General features: G+C 39.1%; 1 protein-coding gene across 3 annotated transcripts; it reads left to right on the top strand.

The window, feature by feature from the left end:
- The first annotated feature begins 47 nt into the window (after window positions 1–47).
- sbno2a (strawberry notch homolog 2a) lies at window positions 48–26,024 on the top strand. 3 transcript variants are annotated; one of them, XM_027150608.2, is made up of 32 exons: window positions 48–210; window positions 1,049–1,249; window positions 3,165–3,250; window positions 3,968–4,067; window positions 8,206–8,385; window positions 8,895–8,966; window positions 9,150–9,258; window positions 9,536–9,696; window positions 10,333–10,466; window positions 10,740–10,830; window positions 10,991–11,134; window positions 11,450–11,567; window positions 12,209–12,314; window positions 12,473–12,626; window positions 13,035–13,211; window positions 13,478–13,575; window positions 15,324–15,406; window positions 15,523–15,705; window positions 16,089–16,210; window positions 16,287–16,418; window positions 16,537–16,672; window positions 16,821–16,933; window positions 17,040–17,111; window positions 17,508–17,616; window positions 17,779–17,850; window positions 18,353–18,496; window positions 18,830–18,924; window positions 20,605–20,697; window positions 20,807–20,938; window positions 21,233–21,309; window positions 21,737–21,927; window positions 22,104–26,024. In XM_027150608.2, exons 2-32 carry the CDS (start codon window positions 1,130–1,132, stop codon window positions 23,378–23,380), a joined length of 4,881 nt encoding a protein of 1,626 aa, XP_027006409.1. In that variant the 5' UTR covers window positions 48–210; window positions 1,049–1,129; the 3' UTR covers window positions 23,381–26,024. The 3 variants fall into 3 exon arrangements, with proteins under 3 accessions (XP_027006409.1, XP_047662378.1, XP_027006410.1); XM_027150609.2 differs by lacking the exon at window positions 48–210 and adding an exon at window positions 366–508; XM_047806422.1 differs by lacking the exon at window positions 8,895–8,966.
- Window positions 26,025–26,679: the final 655 nt, after the last annotated feature.

Here is a 26,679-nt window from a genome sequence, read left to right as displayed (position 1 = left end):
GTGACGTCACCAGTGGAGCGGAAGATTTTCCCCACCCCCCACCCCCTCCTAAAATTAAAATGGCGACGTTGACCAGGAAGTGAGATAAACAACCGTGCCGAAAGAATTATGGATTAATTTCGGAATTTCATAGGGTCTAAAACAGTTTCTAGGGACTGTCGGTCGCCGAGGTGAGGAAAATCGCGAGGAAATGAGTATTCATTGTATCCGGTAAGTGTGCTTTTACGTCCGCGAGAGGAAAAAAAATTGACGCTCGCGCATATCGTTAGCTTAGTTAGCAAGCAGGCTAACGAATTTGCTAGTGGCAGCCAGCTAGCTGGTCAAACAATAGGGGTTTGGCCTTGTTAATAAATTCGGAATCAAACAGGAGAATTGGCATAAGGAATCAAACAAAGCTGGTTGTACGCTATCGTTTTTGATTAAAATAAAAACATACATTCGTGCTAAACCGGTATTTATAAAGCTAGTGAAGTTAACTGTGGTAACATTTCGTTAAGGATTGGACAAGGTAAGTTAGCCTGTTGTCGCTGACTAGCACTAGTGAGCGAAAAGGCAAATTAATTGTGGATTTGGTCGAATATGTTCCACGGATAAAGTCACTGGTGTTTAGTTTGACATGCCTTAAGTTTGCTGTGAAGCTAAGCACACTTGTAGGTCTGGACGTCGAATATATTATTTCTGTTAAATGTTTAACCTTTTTCTCCTCCATACTCTTAGCCATTTAAACCCTGCCAGCTAATAGTTCTAAACTGCTGGTATAAGGTTGGGGGTTTCTGGCTTAACATCTAACACTATCATGTTTGTCAAGGCTTATGAAACCTAGAAGTCCAAAACAAATTTACAAACGAAATCACAGATAATGTCAGATAAAGTAAAATAAAATAAAAAAACAATGAAGAAAATCCATATTTTTAAAATGTATTTCATTTTTAACCTATCATGCTTCTTGCTATTCGTTTTCACATCAGTGTGAACAATTTTATAACCTAAAATTGTCTTGTTGAACTATTTCCACTTGTGACCTGTTTCTCTTTCTGTCTCTCCTTAGACATGGCTGGAATATGATGAAATGCATCTCTCCATTGGGCACGCTGGCCAGCTTAGTCCCTGTGGTGCTGCATAGAGCCTGATGCCCATTCTCGCAACATCTGTCGTCATGGACACGGAGGACTTCCTGCACCCAGAGGGCCCTCAGCTGGAGAGCCCCAAATACATTGCACCCAGTCCTCCACTCCCCAATGCCGTCGAGGTACCAGTAAACCATTTTCCCTGTTTACATTTTCACATGATCTTATTTCACTGTAGGGGAGGTGGGTAGGTATCAAAAGCTATTCATGGCAAAATCATCATTATATGAACTAAATTTCGTTAGTTCTCAAACTCTGAACTCTTTTTTTTTTTTTTGTTAAAAAAAAATAGCAGCCTGATTTTGTTATTTCTTATTAGTCTTCTGCGCTTCCTACACTTTGAGTAAGTTTTGGTTGTTGGGGTTACTGGTCTTTTATCACATGAGGCCAATATGTCAAAGTTCAAATGCTGGAATATTTTATAAATAAATGTGAAGATTAAGTTATCAGCATTAGTAGCATGCTAAGAGGAGAATGCTATTCAAAGATTATTTTCTTTCATTTATGGTGATTCAGTCGACTTCTGTATATATTTTTTGTGTTGTAAATGCAATTTTTGTTGTTGTTGGTCTTCAGTTATACCACAGAGAATTGTTGATTCTGAATGGTTAGAAAGCATGGAGTATTTCTCACAGTATTGCTTAACTGCAAAGTTTATATTAATGCATGACATCTAAAATGTTACAGTTTCTGTAGTAACAGCGTGTACAAGTACTCGTATGTTGGACGCTCCGCATAGGCAGATTTAAAAATGTTTAATAGTTGATGATATACAGAAGTTTTTTTTTTTTTTTTTTTTTTTTTTAATATTTTCTGGAAGCGTCTTCAGTGTCCGGTAAAAGTGTAACTCTTAACAAGAGCTTGTAACAAGCAAAAAACGAGAGATTTTGGACATAACCCATAAAAAGAACGAACTTTGCAGACATTCCATAACATGACTACAAATGGATAAAAGTGCGATGTTTTAGTTTTCCTCCTAAGAAATCCTATTGTAACTGTTGGCAGATTGATTGAGGAATTAGTGCCCTGCTGAATCAAGCCACCTTGTTGATGATCTAGAACAGAATGTCTCAGATTTTATTCCTTACTTTGTGTGCAGTAAGTCCTGGGGCAAGTCGTGGCCTAATGGTTAGAGAGTCTGACTTGTAATCCTAAGGTTGTGGGTTCAAGTCTCGGGCCGGCCACGACTGAGGTGTGCCCTTGAGCAAGGCACCAAACCCCCCACTCCCTGGGCACCGCAGCATAAATGGCTACACACTGCTCCGGGTGTGTGTTCACTGCTGTGTGTGTGCACTTTGGCTGGGTCAAATGCAGAGAACGAATTCTGAGTATGGGTCACCATGCTTAGCCTGTATGTCATGTCACTCACTCAGTATCAGGAACATGAAGGAGAATCAGGGACAACAGTTTGGTTCCTGCTCTGGCTGTTAGCATTGTTGTGCTTATAAACAAGGCTGAATTTGTTCATGAGGGATGCAGTATGAAATCCCATCATTCCTGCAATATTACAAGCTCCATAACAATGTTTGTTATTGCAGAAGACTTAGTTTTGGACTTGTTACAAAAGAAATGTGGCTAATGAGTGTGTTATGACTAGCTTCCCTTTCTCTTTCCCTAACTATTTCTCAGTTCCTCTGTCTTTTCTCTGTTAAACGTTTCAATGCCATTCAGCTTGGACCACTACAGACACCACTGCAGTTTTTGTAAACAATGCTGTACTAATAAAAACACTTACCGCAATACTTTGACCATTGTCAATGTAACTTTAAAAGACACTTTACTGGTTGGTGCAATGTTTGTGTGGTTATTTAGTACACCATGTACCTATCTCACACATTTTAAAGTGTGAATGTGCCTCTTTTTGGTATTCAGTAGGTGAATTTGACACCTTGTTTAGGTAGAGGTAAGTTTGTAGTTTTGTGAAATGGTGCAGCTTTCCAACTTTTGTATTACACAAGGTGTTATCATTGTTGTTTTTCTCAGTTCCCTTACTGTGTCCTGTGAAAAATGTGATGTTTGTTTCCTTTTCTCCTTCAGACTCAGCTGTTTTCCTCTAACTCGTGGCCATTTCCCCAGCAACCTCAGTACAGCCAGTACAGCTATCCTATGCAACAATCTGGGAGGTAATTGACAAACACTTTTTCTCTCTAACTGTCTCTCACTCTCAGAGCAAGAAACATTATGTAAGATGATAAATTAATTCCAGGAAGTTCAGAGACAAGCAAATATAGATGGCATAAGATAAAGGCATAAAAGTTTGACGATTAAGATGCTATAAACACATGTTTATTTGCTTTAGTTGGAATTCATATTATTTAGAAATGAAGTTCCAGCAATGTAATACTTAATGAGATCTGGTGCTTTAACAATGCAGTTCAAGGAGTTCAGCTTTGGCTACCGAGCATGCTCAGACATGCATATAATTGCATGCACCTCTGTCTGATAGAGATCTTTTGTTCAGCGCCGTAGATAGCTGTTCTTTTTCTTTTGAGACATTTCAGGGACTCATCTCCTTTTTCTATAGGCTTATAAAAATGAAATACTTCATTGTTTACTAAGCAACACAGTTTCTTGTAGAGTTAACAGGCATGTCTGTAAAACTCTTACCACTGCAGCAAAGCAATTGTCTGACTTTCTTTGATGACATGTTCATCTCATTTGTGAGGCCCATTACATTTAAGCCAGCCCTGACCTGTTCTGTTTGGCTTGTCCTGACAGGTGATTAAATCTTGTCTTCTAATAATATTTGGAGACAGTAATTACTTTAAGTTAATTAACAGGACACAAAGTAACAAAGCAGATAAGTTTCTTGGTTTTGATTTAATGTTTTGATCTTTCAGGCAGTTCCAGGTCAACCCTCCACCTGTGGACGAGTTCAGCTCATTCACTGAAGTGGATTTCGCTGACCTCACATCAGGCAGAAATGGAGACTTCCAACCAGTAAGTTCCAGTCTGATCTCAGTCCCTCATTGGCTTTTGTTTATTATACTAAGAGCGTTCCTCTAGTGTCCTTTAGATATTTTCATTTTGATCGCATAAGTGTGGCTGTCTCCAGCCTAATCAATCAGTCTGAAACTTGAGTGCACCTGCTTTTGCTTTGCTTTATAAAAGTGGACACTTTTAGCTTGATGTCTCAAAAGTGGTTTAGTTCATTTAGTCTAATCGCATGAGCTACTAACATAAGCACAAAGGCTGCTTTAGAATCACTGTTTTACTCAAACGACTTTTTTTTTTTTTTTTACTTCAACTCCTATGCAATTGCTTGAGGGTGGTAACTGCAACTGGTTTGGCTTCCACTTTTATTTTCATTTTGAGCTGGTTATGTTCTCTTTCTGAGTAATATGCATATGCGTTCTACACCTTGGGTTTACCATGCAGTACTTTACTGCTCTTGAAATATATTCAGAAGAGGAAAATTAGTGGGCAAAGTTTTCCACATATCAATTTCACATGACTTATTCACCGTTATAAAAGAGAAGACTTTAATATACTATAAACGACATACTATATTTTAAAGGTGCGTCTCAGTCAGCTCGGTGAGTCAGTATATTGTGCATTTGAGCGTGATATGTTTCCTGTATTGGTCATTATTTTAGAACATCACAGAGGATAATGATGATTAAAGTATATAAATGTATTGTGAGAGTTAATAAAGCATGTCAGCAGACTAAATCAGCTCTGAGTCATCAAATAAGAGCTGCCATGTCGGTGTCCCGGTGTCCCAGTGTCCTGAAGAGCACGCAAACAGAAGCTAAAATTTGGCACTGGTTACTGCTTGGATTATTTTTAAAACAAATCCTAAACTAGTGTCACCATGGAAACTGCTTTTTTTTAAGCTTCTTTTGTAGGAGCTACCAGTTCATAATATGTTCTTACAGTACCATTTAAAGCTGTGGTGACTTCCTAGTAAAAAGTATGGTGTAAATTCCAGTAATCTGGAAACTCCAACAAGGGCATCATTTCCTGAAATTAGACCAACCCTCCCAACCATCACTCACATACAAATACAGCCACACAGATATTTATCTGTGCCCTGTGGTGTAATTGTGAAACTCTTACCTGTACTACTGGTTCTAGGACAGGGATCAGTAAGATTGTTTGTGAGTATAGATGTGTGAAAGATCATCCTGCATGTCCAAGGCCATGGTGGTTAGTGGAAGTTACCGGATTTCTTGATTTATTTCATCGGTTTTGTTTTTGTTTTGTTTTTTGTCTTATTTCTGCTTTTGAGTTAATTTCCCATTTGAGCTTTGTGTAATGTCATGCCTGTACTTTTGGAATAGACACTTTTCTGAGGTTGGAAATGTGCTATGAATGGTGCTACATCTTGAGGTGTACGGCTAACTGAAATGTTTTTAACAAGGGCAGTGTGCAGTGGCACATTTTATTACATTTTTAATTAAAACTACGTTTTAATTCTCACTTGTCAAGTGCTTCATGTTCAGGTTACTGGTTAGAACTAGTCAACATGGCATTTTTGGCTAAACGAAAACTAAACAAATGTTTTTCAAAGTACTTCACTAAGATTTTCTGTTTGGTACAAAAGGTTGGCTTGGTTTCAGTTTATATCAACAAAACTCTGATGGTGTAAGAAATTTGATAACCAAAACCGTCTGAGAAAAAGAACAATGAGGGCATGCAAGTGTTTTTGTTTTTTCCTTTAGTTTTTTCTTGTAAAGAGAAGGATGCATAAAATATTTTCTATGATATGTGTAGACTTTATAAACAAACTTCTTATAGGAGTTATTTTTGTGTTCAGGTTTTACCCTGCCTTATTTGCCTCCTTGATGATAAATGCATTACTAAAGCTATATCGGGACTTTCTTTTCTTAGGTCATCAGTTAAAACGCTGGTTTGTTTGTACAGATGGCTGTCTTGTTTAAGCAAAAGGGATTTTTTAAATCCAGTTCCCTTCTGTTTGTGTAGTGCTTTTTATCTATGGGCATTGTCACAAAATGCTTTTACAAAAACCTAGTTGTAGATTTAGGTCACTAATGAGCAAACCGGAAGTGAGAGTGGTGAGGAAAATCTCCCTGTGACACTGAGGGAGGAAACCTCGACAGATTTAAAAGAGAATGAATCCCTTTTCTGGGCCACCCCAGATCGTAAAGCATACAGGGAAAGAAGAGAGAAGTTCAAGTGCATTTACAGGATGTTCAGTATGAGTAGATTGTGAATAAGTCTTCTGACTTGATCACAGGAGTGGTTCTTGTGTATAGATCGTCAGTATACAGGTGAGATTATCCACTGAGGCCAGTGTGACACTTGTCTTCATTATCTGTATTATGTTGTGTGAAAGCTCTAGATAGCCTGTATGAAGTTCTTTTATACATTTGTGTAGTGTTGCAGCTTAGAATTCTTTTTCGTATGAATCATCTCCAAACCCAACCCTTCTTTTGTTTGAATCGTTTTCTAGACTTTCGTTTTGTCGTACTGTTTGGTTGCTTAATTGTGGACCTATGTGCAATCAGCACTTCCCTGGCATCCTGAAATGCCTATTATGTTGCTGTCAGTCAACCTCCTTTCATCTCTGCCAAACTGTCTATCATTCTTTTGCAGCAGAGCAGGGTGCGTAACTGGAAGTTTGGCTTTTTGTATTGCAGTACAGGAACATCATTTTTATGAATGTCGCAAATGTTTTTTTTCCCCTTTGCACTAGAATATAAGTATTCATGAGTCAGTAAAACCTTAAACTCTAGCGATTAGGGCTTTACGTTTACTGGGGAGCTGCTGGAGTGTAAGACGGTCTAGAGAGAAAAGAGAGCTAACATCAAACCCAGAGAATTCCTTATCTTCTCCTTACAGACGCATCTCCAGTTCAGTTTGGTCTCGGACCCCCCCACCACCACCACCACCCCACACACAAACACACACACACACAGAGCTGGGTTCTGTATGTTTTCCCACCTTCATCTTGCTGAATTTATAGCAGAAATGATCATTTTATGACTGTCACTCTAATTTTGTTTGCATTTGTGTGGATCACTAGGAAAAGGCCTTTTTTTTCTTCTTATAACTAAATCATGCCTGTGTGTTCATCTGTATCATATTAAACACACATTTGTTTGAATGTATTTATAAACAATGTGGTTTGGGGAAGCTTGCGAGTTACACAATTCATAATAAATACGTCCAGTTCCAGCTAATACAGCTCCCTTGAGCTTAATGGAGTGATATGGAATGTGAAAGGGTTTGCTAGATTCCCAGAAGGAGAAATATCCAGTGGTGGGTTTACAGTAAATGTTTTGTATTGCATCCAAGTCATCTGTATGTTCTTTTGAATGAACCAGAGAGTTTCTAAGGAATACACAATCTTCTCATTTAGTTCAGTTTAGCTTTTCTCTTCTGTCTATCTTTTGTGTCTCAATCTGTTTGCTACATGATTATCTTCATTACATTAGACCAGGCATGTCCAAAGTCCGGCCCGGGGACCGATTGCGGCCCGTGTTGAAATTTCCATCGGCCCGCAGCCTCTGGCATAAAATTAATAATGTGTGGCCCGTCAGCAGTGTTTTATATACTTTACCAGAAGATGGCAGCTGATCTGTGGACACACTATCGCTGGGTGACCCTTTATAGCCCATCTCTAAAATGGCGACTGTAAAGAAGAAAAGGAAAGTGACAGACAGGGCTGTCGCTTCCAGGACAAGTGGAAATTGGCATATTTTTTCACTGAAATACAAACCAACTGTGTCTGCCTAAGAGACTGTGTCTGTTTTCAAGGAATTCAATATTAAGAGGCACTACTAGATGAAACATGCTAACTACGACAAGCTAACTGTGAGCAAACGTCATAAAAAAATAAAGCAACTAGAAGCTGTTTTAACAGCAGCAGCTTTATACGCACAGCAGCGTATTTTTTTTTTTTTTTTACAAGAGCCCGGGAGTCAAATGAAAATGCCACAAAGGCGAGCTATGAGGTGGCAAAGCTGATTGCCAAGCAGTGCAAACTTTTTACGGAGGGCGAATTTATTGATGTCGGCCCCCACACACTCTCACCTCACCAAATCTGGCCCTCTTTGCAAAAAGTTTGGACACCCCTGCATTAGACTCAACCTTGTCTTCTGTTTTCTTACAGGACCTGTCGTGTATGGATGACCTGTCCAACACGTCCCTGTTCTCTTCTACCCCTGAGTCTCTTTCTGAATATCCTGACCCTGTCTTTAGTATTGATGGCCTGTCCCACATGACCAGCGAGGGCTCTGCCTCAACACCACACACCTGGACATGGGACACACCTGGACATAGCCAGAGACAGGTGAGTGTTCACACACACCTGCTATGTTCTCTACATTCTCTGCTCTTACACGCACACACACAAGCAAGCATTATTCATCAACCAGCTTCAATTGACAAACGTCAGATAGCATTATGAAGATTGGTGACAGATTTTGTAATTAGAACTTATTTGCAAACATAAACATGTGGTTATAGTCAGTAGCAGTACTGTTGTGACATACTGATGTGGCATTTATAAGCAAGAAGATTCAGATTATGTGTTCAGGACATGCATTCTCTGTCTTTCTCTGAAATGTTTTAATTCTGAAAAGTATTAATTACAATCTTCAACAAAAATCCGTTCATTTGGGAATTTGAAGTCGTTTTCCATTACATTTCATTAACGCTATTACTTCAGTAGAGTACAAACCATCGGAAATAATTAAAAATCCATACTCCCAACTCAAGTGGCAATTCATCATGTTTTGTCTTTCTCATCATTAAGTTTGTGTGTCCTTGTGTTTTCCATGTTATCCATTTCTCCATCAGTCGGCCAGGTCCCCAGGTTTACGCAATCTGGACATCAATGCCATCTTGAACCAACAATTAAAAGGATTTAAGGTAGCTTAGTGTCATTTCATTTAAGTTTGTCTTTGATTAGCAGGGAATTTAATGTCAGGTTACAAGTGATCAATATCTCTTTTGCACTGTGATGTTGCTCATTATCTCTCTCTTGTGCTCTCTCTCTCTTGTGCTCTCTCTCTCTCTCTCTCTCTCTCTGCCCACCTCCTCCACCTTGTCCAGCTCCCTGAAATCGGTCAGACTCCGCCAGAGGAGGAAGAGGAGGCAGATGAGGAAGAGACAGAAGAACTTGGCCACGTAGACACTTATGCTGAATACAAGCCGTCCAAATGTACAAATACTACTTTATTCTTGTATTCTTGTTGTCCTCAGTGTTAAGCTGCTGTGGTTACTGTAGCATATTTTAATTAGGTAAAAAGCTGAGAGCACTCTCTTTTGAGTCATAGCTAATATGCATAATAGCAAAACAAAACCTGAATGGGTTGGACATATTATATCGTTATTATATAAATTTTTGACGTAAAATAAACATAATCATAAACCGGTTCTGTTCCCGCACAGTAATTTATGTTAATCATCATATTCTGATTGTCTTCTGGTATCTGCAGCTACTATAGGAATTTCTCATCCAGACTTTGTGGTAGAGACCAGCACACTCTCTAGCGTCCCTCCCCCAGACATCAGCTACACACTCTCCATCCCAGAAAACACTATCCGGACTGGCCAGCTTTCTGCCCTGCAGCTCGAAGCGATCATTTATGCCTGCCAGGTACACTGATCAGCCACGTACAGATTAGTTTGTAACAAGAACTACATTAGCTTAGTTTAATTCAGATGCTTTAGTCTCAAATATTCTTGTGATTAACCAATATAATTGTTAAAGGCAAGCACATTATAACAAGCAGTGCAAGTAGTCTGTTTAAAAAAAAAATAACTGCAAATTAACTAACTTATTTCCGCAAAAGCAAAACTCGTATTTACACTGTATAAAATCTCGTGTCTGTGTGAGTGTCTAGCACGTTGTTTTATTTATTTAATTTTACCTGCCCAGATGTATGTTAGCATGTTTAAAATTTAATGTACCGGTTCCATTGCTACTTGCTCACTACATTCTTCATCGGTCCCCTAAAGGGATTTGCTTTTACTGTTAAACATAGCTTGTAGACAGCTAAACGCTGTTTGTTTGCCAAAAAGCATCCAAAAATAAATTCACATAATGACTTGCTTTGTAAAGGTGTTGCCCTGTTATTTTTAGTTATTCTTTGGATGGGCTTCTGCCGTTTTGTACTTGCACGCAATTTTTAGTTCATCGGATGAATATTCCTATTTTTAATCAGTTTGTGTTCCAGAAAATATTGGGACTTTCCTGTATATTAATTACGGTTTTGTTTTTTTCACCCTTCAGCAACATGAGGTTATCCTGAAGAATGACCAGAGGGCAGGTTTTCTGATTGGGGATGGAGCGGGTGTGGGAAAGGGTCGCACTATAGCTGGCATCATACTGGAGAACTACTTAAAAGGAAGGAAGCGAGCCCTGTGGTAAGGCAGTCATTTCAGGGATCTAAGATCTTATTCTGAAGAGAATAATTTATTCCCCTGGCCATTTTTCATTAGAAAGCCTTTATATTTTAATTCTCTATATGCTGGAAAGGTTATTGGAGGGGAAAACTGTCTGTAGCGCTCCGTGCTATTAAATTTAAAATCATCTCTGTTCCTAAATTTATCACAGAGTGACATATTCTAAATTCTAAATAATTATCAAAATGTTTGTTCTTTTTCTTGTAAAATTGGTTTTCTTTGTTTTTCTTTCAGGTTCAGTGTGTCTAATGATCTGAAGTATGATGCAGAAAGAGACCTCAAGGACATAGATGCCCCAAATATTCCTGTGTTTGCTTTAAACAAGGTACAGCGTCGTTCTTATTAGATTATTGCCTAATCTAATTCTCTTTTCCTGTTCTGAACAAGTGCTATAGTGTATTGTGTGCTTATTTTCATAACTAAACAATTGTATTAGGGATGCCCTAGTGCCTCTTGAATGTAACTTGATGTAACTTTCTTGTCAGATTAAGTATGGAGACACAGCTACCTCAGAGGGTGTCCTGTTTGCCACATACTCAGCGCTGATCGGGGAGAGTCAGGCAGGGGGACAGCACCGCACTCGACTCAAACAGATATTGGACTGGTGTAAACCTGGCTTTGACGGAGTCGTATCCTTTCCATTAGTGCTTTTAATTAGTAGTTCTAGGATAATAGGTCTTAGCAAAAGAACAGGTGTCAAAAAAATATTTTGGTTTAAATGTATTATTACAACAAAGCAAATAAACGGAAAATGAATTAATCTAGAAAAAAGAAGTATTTTGTCCTCGTCAACTTGTTGCTATTGGTAACAACGAATGAAACGCTCCTGGTGATTGATAAGGTATGGGATGTTAGTACTGGATGAGTACAGAAAAGTAATGCAGTTTAGTGTTTAATCAAAATTGCTATATATGTATTTTTCCTTGACATTTAAACCCTCTCAGATTGTGTTTGATGAATGCCATAAAGCCAAAAATGCGACATCTACGAAGATGGGCAAAGCTGTCCTGGATCTGCAGAATAAGCTGCCCCGTGCCAGGGTGGTGTATGCTAGTGCCACAGGTCTGAGGACCCAATTCTTAAATGTTTATACACCTAATATGGTTATGCATGTTAACATTTAGTGCTAGTCATTGCACGTCCCTAATAAACACTCATTTCCGAGATTTTTCCCTCAACTGAAAATGTTACATTTCTAATCTCCCCACGATGGGAAAAATGCTGTTGAGAATTGTAAATCTTATTTCAAAGCAGATAATTAATCAGTTTGGATTGTTTGAAAATGATGGATTGTTTGTTGATTTGAATGCTTTCTATTCCTCCTGAAACAGTTGGGTTTCAAAATGACATTAGACATTAGCCAGAGGTAAACTCTTATGAGAAAGTACCTTGAGTTTATTTATGTGCCAGATATAAATCTAGCATTATGTGCTTTTTTGTCTGGTTAATACGCCACCTTTTAGATTCAAAACAAAACATTGTGTCCTGCCTCCTCTTGCCTCTGTTACAGGAAGTTCTCACTTTGTGGTATCGCCAATACAAGCACCCTTCAAATTTTAATTAAATTCATTTAAATTAAATTGAAATTAATATTGACTTTTTTTTTAATGATCATTTTTGCTCAAGCAGAGAATTTAATCTAAACAGTCCTACATGGCCATTTCTTGATCTCGCCATTGCCTTTGCTCTCTCTTGTTCTCTAGGTGCCTCTGAGCCAAAGAACATGATCTATATGAGCCGGTTGGGGATTTGGGGAGAGGGAACACCTTTCAAAACATTTGAGGACTTCCTACATGCCATTGAGAAGAGGTAAGTCTCACTTAAAGAGCTGTTTGACAACTGAATCATATGAAGATATTTACTAAGTAGTTATACTAAGTGGAGCTCCTTGCTAAAGATAAAATTGCATTTGCATGTCACGACAAATGAGAATCCACCAATTTTAATGCGTACCTTGCTGTTCACAGGGGTGTTGGCGCCATGGAGATAGTTGCCATGGATATGAAAGTCAGTGGCATGTACATAGCCCGGCAGCTCAGCTTTTCTGACGTGAGGTTTCGAATCGAGGAAATCACACTGGATCAAGAGTTCAAGGTGGTCTACAACAAGGCAGCACGTCTGGTAAGAGGCCGAGTAAAAATCACTGATGCAGACAGAACAATTTTGCACACTGTGACTAGTTTTATTTAGTTCACCTCGCACTACCACTCCTAAAGTGCTAAAGGGCTCGTTTCAGACACACCTAACGTATAGGTGCACTGTGTAGATATACACTTACAGACTGTAAGCCATTTGCTGTCATGCATGATTTGATGTTTTATGGTATTTTTCTCCACTACATTTGCTAAAGCTGTATGCAGTCTATAAAGTAGCTAAGGATGTATAATCTAATTTTTGGGTATTTTTACTTCATTTTGTCTGTTCAATTATTTCCTGCTTATGAGTGCAAAGATTACTCTTACTTTAAAAAGATGTCTTGACAATGAAATGACTGTTCTGCCTTTATGTTTATTCCCTGCTTTTCCCTAGTGGGCTGAAGCTCTGGAAGTGTTCACCAGGGCAGCAGATATGCTGGGACTTGTCTCCCGTAAGTCCCTCTGGGGTCAGTTTTGGTCCTCTCACCAGCGCTTCTTTAAATACCTCTGTATTGCCGCCAAAGTGCGCCGTCTGGTGGAGCTCGCAAAGGCTGAGATAAATCGTGGCAAGGTGAGACACATTAACATTGTATGATGAGCCTGAATGTTTGTTTTTTTTTTTTTTAGTTTTTTTTTTAATGTCAGACAGTTACAGTGTATAGTTAAAGTGCGTGTTTACTCTAGGTGTGGATAAATGGAGTTTGCTGACGTACAGTGGAGGGATGATGCACTGATTGAATTTAATTCTTGTCAACTGAGAGTTCAGTTTAGATTTCACTTGGTTCTATTTGGTGTGTGTGTGTGTGTGTGTGTGTGTGTGTGTGTGTGTGTGTGTAGTGCATTGTGATTGGACTACAGTCTACTGGTGAGGCCCGCACTCGTGAGGTTCTGGATGAGAATGATGGACATCTAGACCGATTCGTCTCTGCAGCTGAGTGAGTGTCTGGGGAACTCAGTCTGTAACTTAATCAAAGCTGCTTGTTCTTTCCTCCTGACCCTGACTCTGTCCTTGACTCTATACTCACTTTTGATTGAGGGATTTGGTAACTTTGTGTATTACTCATGATCCAGGACTTCAAGAACAAGAGGTTTATATCGCATATCTGACAGGAACTGGGAGCAGTTAAAATGGTTTAATTTTAAGTTATTGTTCTCAGGGGTGAGATGATTCATTTTGGAAACATTCTTTTGTGAATTCTTTCACATGTATAAAGATTAAAGAATCTTTCAAATGATAACTCTAAACGCAGACCCAAATAAGTTACCACACCAATAAAGAAATAAGCCATTTAACAAGCCTCCACAGTGCTAGAGGTTTTTTCAAGAAAACATTTAACATGTTTAGAAGGACTCGCCAGAGCCAGCACTTTGGCTGTCGGAAATAGTTTCAGATACATGAAAGTGTTCGGGGTGGAGAGCTTGTGGATGAAAAGCTGCATTTTTCCATCTTATTAAGTTTGATGGCTATAATCAGACGTTCCAACACCAGCCTCGCTCTCTTTCTCCGTTATTAACTGTAGTGGTAGTTTGTGGTAAGAATATCTATTAACATATAAAAAGTGTAACAATGTGCCATTGGTGTAATGCCAGAGGAATTAAACACTATAGGACCAACTGTAGAAAGTCATCTTTCTTATGCTTTGTTCATGCTGTTGTGTTTTAAATACTGATTATGATTAGAAAATTCTTCACCTTAGGGTTAAGGCAGAGATCTTGTGGAAATAATACCCTGCTATCTACTTTAGTCATGTTAAAGGCCTAAATTAATGCCATAGTCAATATAAAATTTAACTGGTGCATAAATTGGAGGTTATTCTAAGAATTACTGTGAAGTCTTCTTGGTTTCACTTTTCATCATGTACACATCATGAGCAGCTGAACTGGTCATTATTATGCCCATATAATCAAAATGAGTGCTTGGTGCGCTGCTATTTCACGACTATGTTCTGTCACGTGATCGATAGCAGGACCAAATGGAGAGGCCGTCGTCTCTGCTGTTATGAGAGCGATGGATCTCTGCAGAACGTCTAACGTTAGGTTGCATAAATGCCGCAAGCCACAATTTTATGCTTGTAAACTATTTTGTTTATGCAGACAAGTGAACAAAAGAATCAGGAGAGCTGGGAAGGAGGCAGAATTATGAGATGACATTTAATTTTCTATAAAACCTTATTTATGGTCTTGATTGCCACATTATTATGAACATAAATTTACCATGGAAAAGAATCCACTGTTAAAATGTTTAAATATACTGTATTATGGGTGTAATATGATGGATAAATGTCTTGTTGTGTTTTTTTTTTTAACCTTCCTTTATTTTGGGCATTGAAATTACATACAAGTCCCTGTGCCAAAAAATAACCATTAATCCCATTATCACGCATTGATCCATTGGCTATATTACAGTATAGTTTCAAAATTGTGCAGCCCTTACAGAGCTGTTGCTATTGTTGACTCCTGTATAGTTTTCTTTTCTTACAATCTAATTTTAAACCTTAATCTGATTATTGTAATATTATCTTTTTGCCACATCACCCAATATAACCGGAAAATCGTACGCGTTTTTTCAACAGACTCTTAAATGATGATACTTTACACAGCCGAATTATATATAATAATATTCAGGTATTACATTATGGAAGCCTACTGTAGATGATTAATGCTGAAATTGTTGTATCTCCAGGGGTGTGTTTCAGTCTCTGGTTCAGAAGCACTTTCCATTAGAGAAACCGAAGAGAGAAAAAACTGCTGGAAATAAAAGAAAGCGTGAGTTGTTCCTATGTCTGTTTAATATTAAAGCCTTACATTATTGTGTGTTCAACATCAGTCTGTGTACTGTACCTAGACATGTATGCAAAGGTTATTTGTTTGGGATCCCGTAGGAAAACCGAGAGGTCGTCCTCCCAAATTTCCAAAGCACTGTGTAGAGGTGGGTGGAGTTATTAAGATCAGCGATGGTTCAGATTCAGACTCCGAGGACATGGATAGTGACTCAAACTCGTCCCCTGATTCACTGCAAGACAACGACGACGTCATCTTTGTTAACCACATCAGTGGACCTACTGGTAGGTTAAAGGACAGTAGTTACTGTGAAATGGTATGTAGTCTTCTGTAGGATGTAAAGATGTGGTCTAACATTTCTTTGTATCAAAGTTTTTCATTGTTTCAGAAACAATTACCTGGGAGGGTTTGAAGTATGCAATGTGTAATGACATTTATAGGAATGTAAATCCGAATGGTGTTAGAATGTATACAATAAAGCACCGTGTGTTTGAGTGTCTACATTACAGCTTTGGTGTAATTATTAAATCTGAGGTCAAATTTAAGTCTAGACTGCTAAATCACATAGGAGAGATTCGGCTCTTCCTGTTTCTCTTAGCTGAAACTGTAATGAGAGAGAGAGTGCGTGTGTGTGTGTGTGGGGTAATCATTTTTTTTCTGCCCTCAGCAAAACTGGAGGAGTTAAAACATGGCCTGCTGGCTAAGATAGCAGAGCTGGGAAAGGAGCTTCCTCTTAACACACTGGATGAGCTTATTGATCAATTTGGAGGGCCAGAGAAAGTGTCTGAAGTGAGCACCTGACTGCAAAACAAACACGTTTTCTGAAGTCTGTGAAAATGCCTACTCACATTGTGTTTGTGTGTAGATGACTGGTCGCAAGGGTCGAGTGGTGCGGAGGCTGGATGGGAGGGTGCAGTATGAATCACGTGCTGAACAAGGATTCACCATCGACCACGTGAACATCAAAGAGAAGGAACGCTTTATGGATGGTGAAAAGGTAAATTCTTTTAGTGACTCGCAGCCACTTCCTGGAGGTTAACGTATAAAATATGTGCCGGTGGTTTAAAAATAAATGTGAAAACTGCTTTATTCTTTCTCTTTGCACCCTCACAAAGTTGGTGGCGATCATCTCAGAGGCTGCAAGTTCAGGGATTTCTCTACAGGCGGATAAACGTGTGAAGAATCAAAAGAGAAGGGTGCACATGACACTAGAGCTGCCATGGAGTGCTGACCGTGCCATCCAGCAATTCGGTGTGTGTCTGTGTGTGTGGTGAAAATACTATAATGAGAAAAGACTCCCATGGTGTTTGTTGGACATCATGGCACAAGTTTGCTCTCATCAAGGTTGAATAAAAATGGGGTATGTTGTTCAGTAAAGTGTGAGTGTGTGCTCCAACAGGTCGGACTCATCGCTCTAACCAGGAAACGGCTCCGGAGTACATCTTTTTGATCTCAGAGTTAGCAGGAGAGAGACGCTTCGCTTCCATTGTGGCCAAGCGCCTGGAGAGTTTGGTAATTAGACACCACAGTCTTACTTTTCCCTGTTATATATTTATAAGCATACACATGCAGTGTATCATGCTTATCTTTGTGTATCATGCTCTCTTATTCATATCAGGGGGCACTGACACATGGTGATAGACGAGCCACTGAGTCCAGAGATCTGAGCAAATACAACTTTGAAAACAAAGTAGGAGCATGGACACACACACACACACACACACAGACTAAAATACATCTGAAATATTTAATAAGCATTTATTAAGGATGATCAGTTCAAAAGGATGTAACATTAACTGTTTTACATTTAAACTCTGTCTAATATGCTACACACAACATTCATGCTGAAGCCTATATAAAAATCCATCCTCTCAAGCTCATCTAGATGCATTCTAGTTATGAATGTAATATAGTTGACAGAGTATTTGCAGTCAATTAAATGAGTTAATGTTCTCCAAATGCTGTAATTGTAAATGTAATTTATAGCTGTCGATTTGTGTAAGTAAAAAACAGAACGGCTTGGGCTTTAAGATTGTTTCCTGAATGTGCATTAATATTTAGTTTGTCTGTCGACTTCTCTACGTAGTATGGCACAAAAGCTTTGGATAAAATCACTAAAGCCATCCTGGGATACATTGAAAACAAAGTTCCTCCACCAAAAGGCTATCCAGGGGGAGAAGCAAGATTCTTTACAGGTTGTAATTTACTCTTTATAGTCTACAGTGTTTCTCATTCTATTCTATTTTTGTTTTCTCTAAATATTAGGCAGAATTTAGTGCGAGATCTGCCTATTTTTAATTAATTATTCGGACTGATGAACTAATTATTCTGTGTGTTTGTGTGTGCGCCCGAGACAGAAATGAAGAAAGGGATGATTGACGTGGGCATTTTCTGTAAAGAGCCACGCTTTGGCCTCAACACAGAGAAAGGTAAATATTTACACCCCATATGAAGGTTTCTGATGATCTTGAGAGTTTTTTCGCGATAATCTGTCAAAATGTTTGGAATTGTGCAGATTCACACTGGAAATTCAAAAGTTTCTTTTTTTCTTCTATGTTGTCTTTTCATCCCCATTTTTAAATCCACCCTCTAAAGTGGGTAAATCTGAAACTTGTATGATCTACTGAAGCTGGTGAAATGGATCATGATGCTGCACGATATCTCTCAGTGCATTTTAATGAGAGTCCTTCATTGCTTCCTCGTTTAGAATATAAAATGCTCTCTGGAAGGAAGCTCTGTGGACGACGGCATTAAACATTAAAGATGCCGGTGTCTGGGATTAAAGCTTAATGAAGGTCCACATTGGAGTTTAGTTTGTCTTCACTGCCTTTGTATTTGCCCAGGATGATGCTGTCAGACTTTATTGGAAAGGCTTGTCAGTCCAGCATAATCATGAAAATGTTTTCTCTCCCTCTCCCTCCCATATCCTAGACTGCACCATCACTAAATTCCTGAATCGTATTCTGGGCCTGGAGGTGCACCAGCAGAACTTTCTCTTCCAGTACTTCATTGACAACTTTGAATACCTGATTGACAAGGACAAAAAGGAAGGCAAATATGACATGGGAATACTTGGTAAGCAGTTAATCCTACACACAGTGGCTTGGTCTACAGGCTCACTGAAATCTATTCACTGTTATTACAGATTCCAAGCAGCTTGTTTTGTCACACTCCATTTATGCTTCATGTCGTCTAAATCAAATGTTTGTGTGTGAGGAGGTGACTTACTTGCACCTTTTTAATGTTTTGCTAGTTGATCACAGGGTTGAATCACAGGGATTAATCTGGCAAAACCGTTGAACTGTGTGATACAGAGAGAGCAAATGTTACTGGTGTTGGGTAACACTGATATGGAGCTGAAAATTATAGTCTGCGTGTGTGTATTTCTTGATCTGTGCGTGTTATTAGATCTGGCGCCAGGTAATGATGAGATTCATGAAGAGAAACAGGAAGTGTTTCTGACTCCTGGGAACCCCCAAGAAGGCCAGGTCATCCTCTATAAGGTACTCATATCCCATGTGATTTTATATCTATTTCTTTTTTTTTTCTACCCAGTGGAACACTTGGGAATTTCTGTACTTAAAATGTCAATGATGTCATTTCAGATGTTGACCCAATACAATATATAGTGCTAAATATATGTATAAAAAACTACACAACAGAAAATAAGTTGCCGAATATAATTCTATTTAGTTTTCCATGCAGCATGTAAATTGTTTGAATTCAATGTGGAACGTTTGAGCTGCCAGGATATGCAAGAGTGCACATTTATGCAACGGTTTCCGATTGAGAAGCCTGGATTCATTCGTTTTATTTAAAGATCACGCACAAAACCAGCTCAGCATTCTAAACAAATATATCTGTAATACTCTTAGAAATTTGAAACAAAACTTATAGCTAAAATTAATCCATTGGGTTTAGACCCAATCGATTCAATGTTTAGAGCCATTGGCTCATAGAAGGATCTTTATAATGTGATACTGTGTTGTTGTTGTTATTATTATTATTATTATTAGTAGTAGTAGTAGTAGTAGTAGTAGTAGTATTAAGTATATATTAATATTATTATTAGTAAAGGATGTTAACACTGTGAAATAACACACATGGGGTTATACAGTGACCAATAAGTGTTAAACCAGAGGTGTCAAACTCTGGTGTAATTATATTTGGCTCGGGAGATCATATCAGATGTGCATTACAGCTGGCTAGCCGCATGCTCCGCTAATACTACAAATCCCAGAATGCCTTGCCACTGTATTGAAGCGTAGTCACGAACAGTAAGCTCCCCTCATTCTCTGACAGTCATTAACAACCATGCTACAATCACATCGGGCAACTTAATTCTACTCTCCACAAAAATGGCCAAAGGAAAGATGGACAATAGGAGCTTTCAAGACAGGAGGGAGGCAGATTATCTGTTCATGTATATAAAGGACAGACCTGTTTGTCTTGTGTGCTAACTGAGCTAACGTGTCTGTAATGAAAGAATATAACATAAGAAGACACTATGAAACGAAACATTATGAGAAGTATAAGGACCTGGACATAAAGCAGAAGCTCCAGAAGGCGGAGGAGATGAAAAAAAGTCTGGTTTCCCAGCAGACTATGTTCATGAAAGCAAAATCAAAAAGTGAAGCCGCTGTAAAGATTTATTGTGGCAGCAGAGATTGCAAAATCTGCTCGGCCCTTTAATGAGGGAGAGTTTGTCAAAAAGTGTATGCAGTTTGTGAAATGAACACCACTGATGTCTTTTATTTCGAATTTAATTTCTTATGTGTTTGTAATATCAAGCTCTGGTTGTTCCAAATCCTGTATTTAAGCAAAACTATGTTGAAACTGTTTGTTTCCATATGAAAAAGGTTGAACATTACATATCAGTTGCAGTTAATTTTTCAGTAAATATTCAGTTTGGCCCGTGACTTTATCTCAGTTTTATATTTTGGCCCACTGTGAATTTGAGTTTGACATCCCGGTGTTAAACAAATGGTTAGCCTAAGTGAAAATTCCATGGGGAACCAATTTTAATTGAAATAAAAAAAAAACAATTCAATTAAAATATTATTAAGAAATAAATGTACATTTTGCTATTTATATTTCAACCATACACTTTCAGCACAGTTTTTAAGGCAGTGAAAATTCTGCATCGAATTGCAAATGGCATGCTTTTGTCTTGTTGTGTTTAGATCAGCGTGGATCGGGGGATGCCGTGGGCCGAGGCCTTGCGCAAATCGGAGACACTAACTGGGGAATACGAGGGGTTCTATCTTTCTCACAAGGTATTTAGAATTATTACAGTAATCATTTATATTTTATACTCATTATTCTGTCTTTATACCTATTGGTGGCTTGTTCCGTTGTTATGGTGGTCATTTTGTCCGTCTCCAGCTACGAGGGAGCCAGCCGTGTGTGTTGCTTGCAGAGCAAGGCAGAGGTCGTAATCTTGTTGTCTATAAGCCTAACATCGGTAGGCAGGCCCATCCTGAGAATTTGGAGAATCTGCTGCAGCGATACAGAAAGGTCAGGAGAAAAAGCAGGACACAATTCTTCACATATCTTCTGCCAAAGGCAACATCATTTTAAACACTCGTATCAGCTGGACGGGCACTTATCTTTGAATTCATTGATTTCAGTCATTGTAGTATATTCTTCTTGTCATGATCTCCTGTTAATCTAAGTCTGAAATGCTGTATGAGTGCTATTCTAAAATCTACACCTTATATTACACCGCTGCAGTTTTACATTGCACAGTGACACCCTGTGGATGTCAAGAGGTATGTGATCATCTTTGTTTATTACTTTGCTATACTACAGGTGACACCAGAAGAGGCCAAAGATTGCTGGGAGAATCAGTTTGTCTTCTCGTTTCAGAAGTGTAGCCATGCCAACTGGTGAGTAACAGAAGGTTTTAAGGTTATTTTAGCGGATAAGCATCTCAGAAAGAAGGATAATGATGGACACATTGTTGTATATACTGTATCTACAGTCAACTGTAAGCAGGTGACCAGTTTAGAGGTGGTTGTTGGTGTTTGTGTGTCTTGAGGGGATATTCTATGGCTGCACATACTTGTGTAAGAATATTATTGATGGTTAGGAAAATCTCCTGGGTTGGTGGAAAGACACAAGAAAGGTTTTTCCTTCATATGAGAACTTTCATGATAGTGTGTCAGTTTAGTGCCAGGGTTAATATTTTTTGTTAACCTAAAACACTAGTTTGTGAAGTCAGATAATGTTTTGACTTTTTTATTTTTCTTTTAATTGCCATCAAAGTTTGACTTGACTCATGTATGTATATGTTGTGTGTGTTTGGGTTTATAGGAAAGGTAAGTGTAAGCAGGTGGAGCAGGGTCAGGAGTGTTGGCTGGGCATGCGTCTGCGACAGTATCACATGCTGTGTGGGGCTTTGCTAAGAGTGTGGAAGCGAGTCGCAGATGTCGTCTCTGACATCACCAACTCTAGCATCCTGCAGATTGTGCGCCTCAAAACTAAACAGAACAGCAAGCAAGTTGGTAAGTAATATAACTTGTGAACACACGCACACATGACCTACACTGCACAAACTGTACATACAGCCACATTTGAAGTGATCGTATAAAATGGTTCCAGATTTTGTGTCGGTCAGTTATTACGTCATGATTGTTGTAGTGTGCTTAAATTCTACAATATTATGTTCAATCTTTTTCAGGTATAAAGATACCAGAGAACTGTGTGGAGCGTGTGCGCAGCGAGCTCTCTCAGATGGATGCCGAGGTGAAGCGAGCTCGTCAGCAGAAGGAGCTGAAAGCGCAGGAGCGTGCAAAGGAACAGAGCAACCGCCAGGAGCTTCACAGGTTGGAGCAGCAGAGACTCCTCTACAGACACAGGAACTTGAGTCACACTGCTATGCATCTAGCAAGCCCCCCATCCTACCCAGGCTCACATCCTGGCCAGGCTGCCCTGCCCAAAAGCCATGCTGTGGATGAAGTGCTGGACCTCACTCTCAGCTCCTCCCCTGAGCCGAAACCGACTCATGCAAATGGAACTCTGAGCCTGAACGGAGTAGCAGGATTGAACGGCATCTTTGGCATGCGGAGAGGAACAGGGGAAGGAGGGCTAAAGTTCCCCGAGACGTTTCACCTGGAAGAGCTGATCTCACAGGAGCAGCAGAGGGAGAGACGACCGACCTTACAGCACAACATGGCCCATAACAGCATAGAAACACTGCAAACCATCCACACACTGAAGCAGCACACAGCTTTGAGCGTGCTGCAGCAAAACAGGGCAAACCCGGGACACTTGCTCACTCCTCAGCAGAACTCTAGTCAGTTCAACACACAGCTGCTGAGACACAATGGGAGCAAACCAGACATTAACCCTGTAGCCAACCACGGCATTCGTGTGCAGCAGTTCCCACAGCGTGTGAACTCCGTGTCACGACCACCTCACTTGCTTCAGCCATCTCAGCATCTACAGCAGGATGGTCATCAACACTCTCTGATGCACACACACGCACGCAGTTTGCATACACATGTGCGGGAAAACAAAATGCCAGTCAACGAACCTGCTCCTCTTTCTTTAAAGCTGGGTCCGCAGTCTCAGCAGGGGTCACTTAGCAGCCAGTCTGTAACCGAAAATTCTGTGACTCCGCAGAACGACTTCGGTTTCAACCTAGACCTCCTCAGTCATCCTTCATACTCGGTAACCCCTCAAGCCCCTCCCTCCCCGTCGTTTTCTTGTTCCACACCCGGGACGTCGTCAATCTTCTCTTCAGACCCCCAGCCTTCTTCACTCTCCGACTCCATCTCCCCTTCTTCTCTGTTTGCGCCTTTGTCCGAGCGACTGCCTCTTTCATTATCCAACGGCCACTGCAGCATGGACGCCCAGGATTCCCACAAGGGCCTCGACCGAATGGCTCGTGGAGGTTCAGCGGACCGCCGCCACTCAGTCATTCAGTATAATTCTCTAGACTGGGACACCACCTAGTGGCCACTAATGCCTGCAAATTTATATCACCACTGTACATGCACATGGCAGTACTGTTGCTTTTCTTTACTGTGATCTCAGCATGTCTGGCTGAGGTATTTTGCAGTAGGTGTTTTTATTTCCTCAGTTTGTCCCCGTCCCCCACCTCAGATCATTCATCCACTAGCTATAGTGTAGTTCTTTACACCATCAACAGCATTACTTCTGTCACTGAAATTAAGGTCCATTAATTAGCTTGGCATTGGTAGTTTTATGGCCTGTGGGTTAGGTGAGGTGGTCTAGCGTGATGATTATATCAGAGTGGTTTTAATCGACATGGCCCACATGGTCTTTGTCCTACATCAACAATAAACATTTTTAGACCACTACACTGGTTCAGATTTCTAGGAAATTTATGACTGAATATGGTTTAATCATCTCAACTCTGTTGCAAAGCATTACCTTACTCAACACATCTCCTGTTGCTTCTTCTGATTGATGCACATTTCATCCTTTTTCCATGTATTCCTTTTTTTTTTTTGTTACCGACCAAATGCGTGTCATCACAAATGCTGATCAGTTTGGATTATCAGAACAACTGTAGACATCCTGAAAGCCCTCATCAGTGCACCTTTAATGTTATAGAAATGTCAAATACGTGATGTATATTTATTTATAAGGTCCTCTGGGCTTTTGTCACACCTACTCCTGCTTCCTGTTGAAAATTGAACCAGACCTGGAAGAAAATGCCTTTAGCTCAGCCAGTGCCTTTGTATCATTAAGATGCAGTCAACAATATTGTGTGTGTGTGTGCGTGTGTCCGCGTGCATGTGTGTATGTTCTATAAAAGCAGATTAAATGCATATTATTTATTATTGTGATCATCATCTTTCTCCCTCTACGAGGATGTCTGCTCTATTTCACCAGAGGGGCTCAATGACTTAGAAATTTATAATTCTGCTGTTTTACATATTGACCCATGAATTCCCCCAACCCCCCATAATTCCATGGGCCTGAGCCTGAGTAGAGGGATGAATGGCTGGAAATATCTAGGGTATGAAAATAAAGCTAACAAACTTCATCCCTAGGTTCATGAAGTACTCTATTTGCTTTATTGCTCGTTTTGTACTTTCTCAGGTATAGCGTATACTTATTACTGTCCAGACCAATTATTATTTAACTAAAATATAAGAACTAAAGGACCTTTTTTAAACTTTAGGGGTTGGACACCAAATTATTTATTAGGCAACTCCGTCATCTTAAGAGCTTTTTATTTTATTTTTTCTTCTTCCCTAAACCAATTACAACAGTTAATATACTGGACCTCATGCAAACCTCAGTCTCCTTCCTGAGGGAGCAAAACATTTAGCAATAAAGATAAATTTGCCCCTTGAACTATTTTATTTTATTTTTTAAAGAGCTTGATGCTTGATTTAAGATTTTTGTTAGGCTCTCATTTTCTTTTAATATTTTTCATATGTATCAGAAGAATATTATATTTAAAAAAAGGAAAAAAAATATTACTAAGGATACGTTTCTTATGAGGTCAAGATATTCTTGTAAAGGTGGAATGGAAGCAATTTATTGTCTTTGGTGTCGTTGTTCTTGATGTTTGTATTCTTGTTCTAATGACTATAATTGTTATTTATATCCATGGGACATTTTAGTGGTGAATAGTCCTGGTTATAATCTTGTAGTTTAACACTTTTTAAACGTCTTGTTCGGGTCTTCTCTTCCTTTCTTCATGTATTCTCTATTTGCGAACAGAAAAAAGTCAAAGCTTCGTTTAACTCTCCACCAAACATTACTGCACTGCCTTGCACCATGTCCAGCATCGCTGTGTCATTTCTTTCACACCAAGTGATTCAAATGTGCAGACTCTCTTTATTGGGCTTTAGCCATTGATCCCAGTCACACCAAAGTCTCCTGCTTGGTCTTGTGTAATCTCAGGAAAAGTTAGGGAATCTTTTTAAGCAATGCACAGCAGTGAAACACTGTGCTGCATTTCTGACTACTGTATTTCTTAGACTTGAGTTTTTCAATATTTCAAAAAAAAAAAAAAAAAGACAACTATCAGACTATGAAATGGCTTTCCGATATCCCGCATATTGATTCGTAAAACCTGCCCAAACAAAAAAAAAATTCTCCACTGATTGGACAGTCAGTTTCTTGTTCTTTTTGGTCATCACTGTCCTGTTTACTGTATGTTATTGTAAATGGTTCCTTTTCGATGTGTCTCTAATCTGAGATATTCGCCCACTGTGTAAGAGATGAGATTTGCTCTGTTGTTACTTAGAAACTCGTCCAATTTCTATCCTCCTTCTCTACCCAATCTTTTATATCCTGTCTAAGGCCTAAAAGAAATCATGAAACAAACTTTCATAACAAAATACAAAACATTTATTAAAAGTGCTACTGATTGTATGTATTATTGTTATTTCCAGTTAAAATTTATTTTTAAGCACTTTTACCTTGGGCTTCTGTATTTTATCTGAATATTTATGTTATTTTAGTTGTGAAATGTACATATTGTAAACAACTGTGCCTTTTGATTCATTCTGAAAGTTTTCTACAACATAACAGAAGGAATATATTGTATCGCAATATTAATTTTGTTAACAAACAAAATAAAAGTTTTAAAGAGTTTGTTGAAACCATGCCTCAACTATTGTCTGTGTTAGTGTCTGGGTTACGACAGTAAAGGCAACAGATGGGAAAAATTCCTGGATAAATAGAAATGTTTGTATTATTTATTTTTCTTGTCAGGTAATACATGCAGCTTGGGCTCTATCGCTCTGGTGTGTTTGAACCTTTAATAGAAAAAAAATGTGTTTAATCCTTTATACAAATTAGTATTGGAAGAGAATATTAACTAAAGCAACACCTTCTTATTTACATTTGCAGCATTTGGCAGACGCCCTTATCCAGAGTGCTTAAGACTCCATCACTGAATACATTAAATCTGTGTTGATGTATTATAATCTTAATGCTTTTTCACTTTTTTTGTATTAAGTTGATGTCTAAACAGTCATAATGATAAGACAAATGGCATCCAAGGCAGTCCAATTACTATCAAACACAGCTGACTTACAGTTAAATGCAGTCAGCTGTCAGTCTTAACCCCAAATCCCTCACCTGTGTAAACGTCTGCAATGACTTCAGAGAGAGCGAAAGAGAAAGAGTGTGTGTGTGAGTGTGTGTGTGAGAGAGAGGGAGTGTGTGTGAGAGAGAGAAAGAACGAGAGAGTGAGTTTTTGAGGGAGAGAAAGAAAGAGAGAGTGAGTTTTTGAGAGAGAGAGAGAGAGAGAGAGAGAGAGAAAG

Source organism: Tachysurus fulvidraco, chromosome 22, assembly GCF_022655615.1.
Source record: "Tachysurus fulvidraco isolate hzauxx_2018 chromosome 22, HZAU_PFXX_2.0, whole genome shotgun sequence".
NCBI lineage: Eukaryota > Metazoa > Chordata > Actinopteri > Siluriformes > Bagridae > Tachysurus > Tachysurus fulvidraco.
Note: the sequence above shows the minus strand (reverse complement) of the source record. Positions and strands in the feature narration are given on the sequence as shown.